Source organism: Arachis ipaensis, chromosome B08, assembly GCF_000816755.2.
Source record: "Arachis ipaensis cultivar K30076 chromosome B08, Araip1.1, whole genome shotgun sequence".
Taxonomy (NCBI): domain Eukaryota; kingdom Viridiplantae; phylum Streptophyta; class Magnoliopsida; order Fabales; family Fabaceae; genus Arachis; species Arachis ipaensis.
Window position 1 is genome coordinate 76,480,020 of NC_029792.2, and position 11,490 is coordinate 76,491,509.

At 41.6% G+C, this 11,490-nt stretch overlaps 1 protein-coding gene across 1 annotated transcript; it reads right to left on the reverse strand.

The window, feature by feature from the left end:
• LOC107611146 lies at positions 9,879 to 10,742 on the reverse strand. The gene has a single exon (XM_016313105.1). It carries the CDS (start codon positions 10,740 to 10,742, stop codon positions 9,879 to 9,881), a length of 864 nt encoding a protein of 287 aa, XP_016168591.1.

Genomic DNA, 11,490 nt, shown 5'->3' on the forward strand with positions numbered 1-11,490 from the left:
CACCCGAGCCGTCGTGGACCTCCCAGCACCGCCGTGCCGCCCACCAGTGCGACCACACCACCACCCTCTCTCTTCGTTCAATTTCTTTCACTACGCACACCAGGTTCCATTGCACTCCGATTCCTTTCCCGTGCCAGTTAGTTTGTTTGCATATTTTTCAATTCTGTTCAAATTAGGATAGTTAGAGATGCATATTCGTAGTGGATTTTAGGTGGTTAGGTAGCTAGGATGTGGTTAGTGAATTTAGGTCTGATAATTGCGCCGTTCTTGCTGCTTGCTTTATCTGTTTTCGCTTCTTTTATTTATATGATTTATCATTATTAATCTGCATTCTCTGCTTGAATGTGAGTTGCTGGTTCTTTAAGTTTGTGCAATTTTTGTTAACTAGGAACTACAATACCATGCCACTAACTTTAACTTAACTCTTAACTGCATTAACTTTCTAACTTCTCTCTTAGTTTTCAACTAACTACTTTCAACCCATTTCAAGGCATGATTATTATTGTTCCTGACAAACAAGGATTCCACACATCATAGATCTTGGATTGTGATTTTTATTTCAATTCTTTGACTTTCAGCTTGCATACAGTCAAAAAAAATTCTACATCTATCTAACTCACTTCATGCTTATATTGCTATTTTATTCCTTTTTTGCCCATTTATGCTTATATTGCTACAATACTATTTGCTTACCTGTTTTCCTGCTTTAGTTTAATAAATTGTTTCCTGGAACCTCTGTCTTTCAGGATGACTGATCCAAAAGGCAAAGGAAAAGCTAAAGCAAGCACGGGCAAAAGGAAAAGAGGAGAGTCTTCTATGGCTATCCGGGATATACTGCATGATGATTCCTGGCGTGAGAAGAATTTTACTCCGTAGGAAAAAGCTGATCAGTTAGTGCCTGCAACCGACCCAGTCAAGTTTGTAAACCGATACTGTGAACTGAAGTTTCCGATCTTTGCAACTTCAAGGAACCTATATCTAGAAAAGACCCTTCGAATTCCAGCCGAATTACAATAGTACACCACAGAAAAAATCAAACAAAGAGGCTAGTACTTTCTGGAGAGGAACTTGACTGAAGTTAATGCATCCTGGGTCAGAGAATTTTACTGCAACTGTTTTAAAATGACCCTGGATGCAGTACAGCTCAGAGGAAAGCAGATTCTAGTTACTGAGGAGGAAATTGAAGATATCCTCCAACTCCAGCCTAAGTCAGATAAACCAGATGGTTACCAGAAGGCTGAAGAGGATTTGAGGTTTATGCGTTTTGATTGGGAAGCAGTCAAACGCACTATAGCTATTGATCCTGCTGTCCCATGGGTTATGGGAAAGTCAACAGTGCACCCTAAAGACATCAAGATCAATTACCTGAATGATGAGGCTCGGCTATGGCAACAAATCCTAAGCAATTATGTGATGCCGAGCACTCACGAGACTGAGGTCCCAGCTGCCATGATTACTCTTATCTGGTGCATGATGGAGGACAAGGACCTGTACCTTCCCAGATTTATCCGGTATTCTATGTCCAGCGTCCATGTCCGAGGCACTTTGCCCTTCCCCTATTTGATTACTCAGATAGGCCGCCGAGCTGAGGTACCCTGGGAGCTTGCGGATGAGAAGCCACCAGCCGCCGACTGCAAGAAGATCATCCCACACGGCAGAAAGTTCATAGCTCTGGGCTACAGACCGCCCTTTTTCACTGCCTCCGCTGATGCAGCCACACCCTCTGATGCTCCTTCAGCACCTGCTGCACCACCTACACCCACAGCACCCTCATCTGCCTCCCAGCCTATTTACCACTTAGTGCACCGCCTCTTTGAGCGGCTAGACCAGATGGAGCGCCGCAACCAGCAGCGATATGAGCGGTCAAAGCGTCGCAGCAAGCGACGCTATGAGCATTTGAAGTTGATGATCCGGTCCGGCCACGCTAACATCCCCTTTGAGCCTGACACACCATCAGAGCCATCTGAGGAGGAGGAGGATGAGCATGAGAAGGATGCATGGGTAGAGGCTGAGCAGGCTGCGCCACATCATGAGGAGCCCCCGCAGATACAGCCAGCCGATCCATAGGTCCCTTTACAGACAGAGCCTCTGCTTCAGCAGGCAGATCCCCAGACACTCACACAGACTGCAACACCTTAGGCCGCTATAGAGACACCAGCAGAGCACCCTTCCGGAGATAACATTTCTTCACACCCAGCCTGATTGAGCATCGAGGATTATGCTATTATATAAGTGTGGGGAGATCGCCATCTCCGGCGAACTTTATTTTGGTGAACAACTTTCAAACTCTTTATCCTATTTTATTTCCTTTTTTGTATTTTATTTTATTTTATTTTATCTTATTGTCCCTTCAGTACTTGCACATTTTCTTTTGCTGTATTTCTGTTTATTTCGACTTTATTATATTTTGCATTTTGGGCTGTGTATATATATATATCTCAGATATTTAGCTTAATTTGCACTCTTAGCTTATTTAGTTGTGATATAGAAACATATGGATTATTTAGTTTAGTTTACCCTTTTAGCATGTGAGAATTTGGTTTAATTGAAAATAAAAGAGTAAACTAGAAATTTTAGTTTTTCAGAATCACAACAATCCACCCACTATATATATATATATATATATATATATATATATATATATATATATATATAGCAATAAATGTTGGTAAATTGACAATATTTTTCAAAGAATACACTTATTTTTATATGAGCCACTCAAAAATTCATATTGAGTTGAATGGAAACTCTTAATTCCTACTTGCATGATATACATAACTGATATATGGTTTTTGAGCCAAAGAACACACAACCTGTGAGTTTTTGAGCTTAATTGCATGGTTACATTATTTAACCATAGTTTTCATTCTTGTGTGTTTCTCCCTTCTTCACTATAATTGCAGACTTTACTTTATTTCATTCTATATGTCCAATATTCAATGTATTTACATTCTTGAATATGATTGAGGCCATTACTTATTCTTTGCTCACTTATCCCAAATAAACCTACCCTTTTATGTCACCCTTGTTAGCTCTCTTGAGCCTTTTAATCCCCTTCTGTTCTATAACCACATCACTAACCTTAAGCAGAAAAACAAATCAAATATCCCAAATTGAATCTTTGGTTAGCTTAAGATAGAGATTGTGTAACAATTAAGTGTGGGGAATTGTGGGAATATGGGTTGATAGGAAAGGATTAAATGGATAAAATAATCAGAATTTGGGAGCATGCTCATGTGAAACTTAAATAATTAAAAGAATCCATGTGCATTGATAATGTTATGTTTTCTTTTTTTTAAAAAAAAAACCTTTTAAGTAAATAAATAAATAAGGGGACAAAATTACCCCAATAATAAGTTTAGTAAAAAGGTCAATGCACATAGGATAAAATTAAAAATAATTTGATGCATGAGTATGTGACAAGAAAGTAGAAAAATTATGGGAAGCTAGGCATAATTTTAAAATTGTATGGAGTATGTATATGCTAGGTGAGATCTTAGACTAATCAAGGATTCAATTTATAGCTCACTTAGCCTTATATATATGCCCTCACCTTTACCTTAGCCCCATTACAATCTTGAAAAAGACTTCATGATGTTTGCATGTGTACATTAAATATTTATTGATTGGTTAGATGAAGAACAAAGTTTTAGAAAGCATGACTATAGAAGAATAGAGTGATTAAACCCAAACACTAAGTGACTAGAGTGTATACACAAATTCAGTGATGGTTCAATAGCACAAAATGGAGTTTTGAAGAAAATGGCAGCGACGCGCACGCATGGACGACGCGGACACGTGCCTAGCGCAAAATACAGGCGATACGTACACGTGACTGACGCGTATGCGTGGCAAGAAAAATCTCCAATGATGCGCACGCGTGACCCACGCGCACGTGTGACGAACGCCACGTGCAGGAAATTGCAGAAGTCGCCCCTAGTGATTTTTGGACCCTTTTTCGGCCCAAATCCAAGCTCAGAAACACAGAATAGAGGCTGGAGAATGAGGAAATCAAAAGAGGGAACTTCTCATAATTCATAATTTGGAGGTTTTAGATGTAGTTTTAGAGAGAGAGAGAGGCTCTCTCCTCTCTCTTAGGTTTTAGGATTAGGATTTCTTCGTTTACTTCATTCCAGGTTCAATGTTCCTTTAAATTAGTTTCTCTTATCTACTTTTATTTATTCTACTACTTTAGTTGCTCTATTTCACTTGCTAATTACTTATGTTGCCAAATTGGCTTATGAACTCTTCATGTTAGATTTGAATTTATGTTTAAATGCAATTTGAGGTAATTCAGATTTATGATTGCTTTCTTCTATTAATGATATAAATAATTTGGATTTTTCTCCCTTTTGGCTTTGGTTAAGTAATTGGTGACACTTGAGTTGTCAAACTCAGCTGTTGATTGAAAATTAGAAATTACTTATTGATTTGGATCCCTCTAAAGCTAGTCTTTCCACAGGAGTTGACTAGGACTTGAGGAATCAAGTTAATTAGTCCACTTGACTTTCCTTTATTTAGTAAGGGTTAACTAAGTGGGAGCAATAAACAATTCTCATCACACCTGATAAGGATAACTAGGATGGGATTTCCAGTTCTTATATCTTGCCAAGAGTTTTTCTAGTTATTAATTTACTTTCCTGCTATTTAATTTCCCTGTTCAACCTTTCAAAAACCCATAAATATACCTTTCTCCATAACCAATAATAAATCATACTTCCCTGCAATTCCTTGAGAGATGACCCGAGGTTTAAATACTTCGGTTATAAATTTTATTAGGTTTTGTTACTTGTGACAACCAAACTTTTGTACGAAGGAATTCTCTGTTGGTTTAGAAACTATACTTACAACGTGATCATTTTTATAAAATTCTAGACCAGACAAAATTCATTTTCGTCAACCGGTAAAACATCAAGCACTCACCGAATAGCCTCCTCTTAAACTGGGACTTGCTTGCGGTGCACATAAACCGACTGAAGAGACGGGGAGTAGTAATTGGAGTAGAACTCCACCACCTAAGAGAGGTTGGCTTCCTGTGGTCTCCGCAATAGAAATCCCCATCCTCGCCGGTCAATGTGGGGTAGTACATACTGAGCAACGTGGTCCGGAGGAGCGAGTAGGTGCTCGGAATGATAGTTTCTCTCAACTATGGCCGAGAACATGAGCTCACAGAAGCGGTTGGGAAACCTTGTGGGGTCGCTCTCCGGATTTCCCTTCTCTTGTTCATCAATATGAATGGTCGTCTTCGCCTTCTTTGAAAAGGGCTTAGCTCTTAGTGTAGGGTGCGCCGTTGAGGTTGATTTTTGGGGTGCCCTCTTTGTGGCCGGCTTCTTCGACGCCTTCTCCTTGCCTTTTCTGGTGGCCATCCTGAAAAAGGAAGGAGAAGAGGAAACATTAAGATCCAAATAATCAACACTTGGAAAATAGCATGCAAGTGAGAGGTAATGCCCAAAAAGAATGGTGCGTCTTGAGGACATGACAGCTGTAACATGTGAATAAGACAAGAAGAAAATCATGGGGCATAACACTTAGCATGGGATGCAAGAGTGAGTGAAACATGCAATAAGGCATGAGAAGGATGAACTCAAGCATCACTAATAATGAAAAAGCAAGTCATGGGTAACGAGCATAAGAATAGTAAACAAGAAGCAAAATAGGCTCGATGCACAGAAGGAAAGGCAAGTGTATGAAGAAGAAGCACCAAGTTGAGAGCACAAAGTCAAAATTGAACTAAAATGGTGTAGGTACCTTTTAACAAACACTTGGTGTGCAATATTAAAACAATGAGCAAGTATGAAGAATTCAACCATGTAAAACCCCAAATGGAATACCAAACAACAACACAACACCACCTAGTCATAAAGGAATCAAGAGATGTCAAATTGATCCATCAAAGCAAGAGAAAACTCCAAGTAAAACACCCATGGAAAAGATGAAAAGAGAGAAAGCAAACAAGCAAGAGACAATCAATAAAATGCAATTAAGAAGAAAAGAAAAAGAGAAACTAAAAGCAACTAATAAGAGAAAGAAAATTTAGAATAAGAGAAAAAAGGAAAAAGGAGTAGGAGAAAACCTTGAGAAGAAGAAGAAAGCAAGGTGGATTGTGGGATGAAAATGTGAGAGGAGAGGGAAAGGAAAGAGAGGAAAGAGAAAGTGTGGAACCGCCGGCGGTGGTAGAAGGTGGGAGAAGAAGGGAGGAAGTAATGGAAGAAGAAGATGAAGAAATGATTCAATTTAAGGCGCGCTCTACGAGTACGCGTGGATGGATGGAGAAGGAAGGTGACGCGTAAGCGTCTCCCACGCATACACGTGGGTTGCAGGAAGGAGAGGGGACAGGTACGCGTCAGGTGACATGCACGCATGGGCAGAGTTATGCCTTGGGCACAAAGTTGGCACGAGGCAGGCCTAACTCTCTAGTTTTAGTACCAGGAGTAGGGTGCAGCACAAGCGATGCGTACGCATCTATCACGCATACGCGTGGGTTTCAAGAATGATGACCGACGCGTACGCGTCGGCCACGCTTACGCGTGGGTCGCCTGGCACAAATTGGCATCAAGTGGGAACAACTCTCTGGTTTTTGTACCAGAGATTGCAAAATACGCAACCGACGTGTATGACGCACCCATGCTTGCGCGTGGGTGTGCAAAATGACAAGGGACGCGTAAGCGTCACCCACGCTTACACGTGGGTTACAGTTGTGCCCCAGGCACAAAGCGGGCACAAAGTAGGCCCAACTCTCTGGTTTTAGTACCAGGAGTTGTAAAAATGCGTCGACGCGCAAGTGTGTTGCACGCTCATGCGTCGATGCCCCCCCTTTTTTATACACATGAGGAGGAGCAATTATAGCACAAATTGGTAGTAATGCATGCTAAAGGGGTCAAAAACGTCAAAAATCTCATGTACACTCAACCTTAAGCATTTTTTCAACATCTCAATTCAATCAAACCATTATCAATGAACTCCTCATGAGCAATTCAACATAAAAATCAAGCAAATATCAGCTATACTATGAACAAACTCACAAAAGGCACAAAAACTCTAAAAACTATATGCAAGAACTATAAACAAAGGAAGGTCATACCATGGTGGGGTGTCTCCCACCTAGCACTTTTCTTTAACGTCCTTAAGTTGGACGGTTATGTGCTCATATCTCTTCGCCTTCGGGTGCTTCCTCAAGAAGGAACACCTCAACCTCTTTGTTGTTTTTCATCTTCTCTCCATAGTATAGCTTCAGACGGTGACCATTAACTTTGAAGATATTGGGGCTTGAGGGGTGGCGCAGGTGGTAGACCCCATATGGCTCAGCTTTCTCCACTCTATAAGGACCTTCCCACCTTGATCTTAACTTGCCAGGCATCAATCTCAACCTAGAATTATAAAAGAGGACCAACTCCCCAGCCCTAAACTCTCTTTTTTTAATGTTTCTATCATGCACCGCCTTCATTCTCTCCTTGTAGAGCCTTGAATTCTCATAGGCTTCCAATAGAAGACACTCAAGCTCCACCAATTGTAACTTTCTTTCGGCTCCAATCCTAAACCCTGTGTTGCACTCTTTTACGGCCCAATACGCCTTATACTCTATCTCCACCGGGAGATGGCAAGCCTTCCCATAGACCAACCAGAATGGGCTCATACCAATCGGCGTCTTATAAGCCATTCGATAGGCCCAAAGCGTATCACCGAGCTTAGAACTCCAATCCTTCCTGAGAGGCTTCACAATCTTTTCTAATATGCACTTGATTTTCTGATTGGAGACTTCGGCTTGGCCATTCGTTTGGGTTGGTATACCGTAGCCACTTTATAAATGATGCCATACTTTTTCATCAACCCTGTCATTCTTTTGTTGCAAAAATGAGAGCCTTGATCACTCACGATTGCTCGTGGTGATCCAAAGCGGCAAATAATGTTATTCCGAACAAAAGAAAGAAGCACATTAGCATCATCGGTTCGAGTGGGAATCGCCTCCACCCACTTGGAAACATAGCCAACAGCTAGCAGAATATACATGAAACCATTAGAATTTGGAAAAGGCCCCATGAAGTCAATACCCCAAACATCAAAGATTTCGCAAAACAACATAGTTTGTTGGGGTATCTCATTCTTCTTAGAGATATTTCCAAACCTAAGGCATTGTGGACAAGAGCTACAAAAGAGAGATGCATCTTTGAAAAGTGTAGGCCACCAAAATCCACAATCCAAGACCTTTCTAGCCGTCCTTTGAGGACCAAAATGGCCACCACCCTCGAAAAAGTGGCAAGCCTCCAAGATGGATTGAAACTAGGATTGGGGAATACACCGCCTAATTACTTCATCGGCACCACATCTCCATAAGTATGGGTCATCCCATACATAATATTTGGATTCGCTTTTGAGCTTATCCTTTTGATGTTGAGAAAAATTGGGAGGAAAAGTGCGAGCAACCAAGTAATTGGCAATAGGTGCATACCAAGGGATCACTTCAGATATTTCTAGCAAGCCCTCAAGAGGAAATGTATCATTGATAGGGGTGGGATTGCCCTTTGTGTGCTCAAGGCGACTCAAGTGGTTTGCCACTAAGTTTTGCAAACCACTCCTATCTTTGATTTCAAGATCAAATTCTTGCAATAGCAACACCCATTGGATTAACCTTGGTTTCGATTCCTTTTTGGCCAACAAATACTTCAAAGCCGCATGATCCGAGTATACTACCACCTTAGAACCAAGTAAATAAGCCCAGAATTTATCCAAGGCAAAGACAATAGCTAACAATTCCTTCTCGGTGGTAGTATAATTGGACTGCGCTCCATCTAAAGTCTTAGAGGCATAGGCAATGACATAAGGATTTTTACCCTTGCGCTGAGCTAGCGCCGCTCCCACCGCGTAGTTTGAGGCGTCACACATGATCTCGAATGGTCTAGTCCAGTCCGGCCCTCTCACTATGGGAGCTTGGGTCAAAGCAATTTTTAGCTTGTCAAATGCCTCCATGCACTCTTCACTCAAATCAAATTCCACATCCTTTTGCAACAATCGAGAGAGAGGTAGTGCCACCTTACTAAAGTCCTTAATGAACCGCCGGTAAAAACCTGCATGGCCAAGAAAATCACGGACTTTCCTCAAAGAAGAGGGGTAAGGCAAACTAGAAATAACATTGACCTTTGTCGGATCAACAGAGATCCTATCATTAGAGACAATGCCTTAAAATAATACCTTGTCTCATCATATAGTGGTATTTCTCAAAATTTAACACAAGGTTTGATTTAGTACACCTCTCTAATACTTTTGCAAGATTGTCTAGGCAAAGATCAAAGGAATCCCCATAGACACTAAAATCATCCATAAACACCTCCATGCAATGCTCCAAAAGATCCGCAAATATACTCATCATACACCTTTGGAACGTTGCCGGTGCGTTGCACAAGCCAAATGGCATTCTTTTATATGCATACGTTCCGAAAGGGCATGTGAAGGTGGTTTTCTCTTGGTCTTCCAGAGCAATGTGGATTTGAAACTAACCGGAATAGCCATCAAAGAAACAGTAATGAGATTTACCGCATAGGCGATCAAGCATTTGATCGATGAACAGCAATGGGAAATGATCCTTCCTAGTGGCTAAGTTCAAACGCCGATAGTCAATACACACCCTCCATGAGTTTTGGACCCTTGTGGCGATAAGCTCCCCATTCTCATTCTTGATTGTAGTAACACCGGATTTCTTTGGAACCACTTGGACGGGGCTCACCCACTTACTATCTGAAATCGAATAAATAATGTCCGCTTCTAATAACCGGATGACCTCCTTCTTCACAACCTCTAGAATGGTAGGATTTAGACGCCTTTGAGGTTGTCGAACGGGTTTAGCTCCTTCTTCTAGGAAAATTCGGTGTTCACATACTTGGGGGCTAATGCCAACTAAGTCCCCCAAGCTCCACCCCAATGGCCTTTTTGTTTCTCCTCAAGATATTAAGCAACTTCTCCTCTTGGTGGGAGGTGAGCTCTTTTGCAACAATTACCGGGAGCTTTTGGTCATCTTTAAGGAAGGCATATTTTAGGTGGGATGGGAGTGGTTTCAAATCTACCTTTTGTTCATGACTTAGCACTTTGTCATCCGGTAGCAGTGGGGGTGATAAGGCATCTTCTTCACATACATGGGGGTTCCCCACACTTGGACTTTGAATCATACTTTTCTCTTCAAAACCATCATTATGGACTTCGGCTACCACATTGTCAATCATATCACACCGGAAAATAGAGTGGTCATCCGGTGGATGTCTCATGGCTTCATCAAGATTAAAGCTCTCCGTTCTTTCATCGATCTCAAAAGAATAGGTACCCGAAAAAGCGTCTAATTTAAACCGGGAGGTCTTCAAAAATGGCCTCGCAAGCAAGATAGATGAAGTCCTTTTGGAATCACTAGGGGGCATCTCAAGAATGTGAAAATCAATCAGGAAGACCAATCCCTTTATACTCGCTAGAACATCCTCCGCAATACCAACTACGGAAATTATGCTTTTGTCCGCCAAAACAAACCGGGCGGCCGACCGTTTCAACGGTGGAAGCTTCAAAACCTCATAGACGGACAAGGGCATAATATTCACACAAGCGCCAAGATCGCACATACAATCAACAAAATGTATCCCATCTATGGTGCAAGTGACTAGGCAAGGGCCGGGGTCACCACACTTTTTCGGGATATCACCCATCAAGGCCGAAATGGAGATTCCCAATGGAATAGTTTCTAATTCATGGATCTTTTTCTTGTTCATGCATAAATCCTTTAGAAACTTTGCATATTTAGGTACTGGCGGATAGCATCAAAGAGAGGAATGGTTATCTCAACTTTCTTGAATATCTCCACCATTTTGAGATCCAACTCAACTTGCTTCTTAGTCTTCCTTGCCAATGTGGGAAATGGAATTGGAGTAGCTTCTTGCAAGACATTTCCATCCTTAGGAATTCCACCCCTTGGTTGATCAATCACTTCTTCAACTACCTCTTGGGCTTCATCCTCCTCTTCGAATTCTTCAATCTCAACCACATCCTCATCTTGAGTGACCTCTATTTGACATGGCTCTTCATGACTCCTCTCTTGTAATTTGGTGCCGGACCTCAAGGTGATGGCATTTATGCCACCCTTGGGGTTGGGTAAAGGTTGAGAAGGTAGTACACTAGAGCTTGAGGGTTGAACATTGGAGGTAGAGGTTAATTCCATACGAGAAATAAGGGCTTAGATGGTAGATGCAAGACCATTGATGCTAGAGTTAATCAAGGCTTGAAACTTTTTTTGTCCCTGAATGAGAGAACGGATCTCATCTTGGTTGGAGGGAGAGGAAGAGTAAGTGATTTGGGGGCACTTGTGGTTGGTTGAGTTGGGGTGCTTGCCTTTGATGAGGTGGTTGGTAGGTTTGGTAGGCTCTTCCTTGGTTTTGGTTTTGGTATGGAGGATTTTGTTGGTATCAGTTTTGTTGGTTGTTGTTGTTCCATCTTTGATTTCCACCGTTGTCCCTTCCTCCT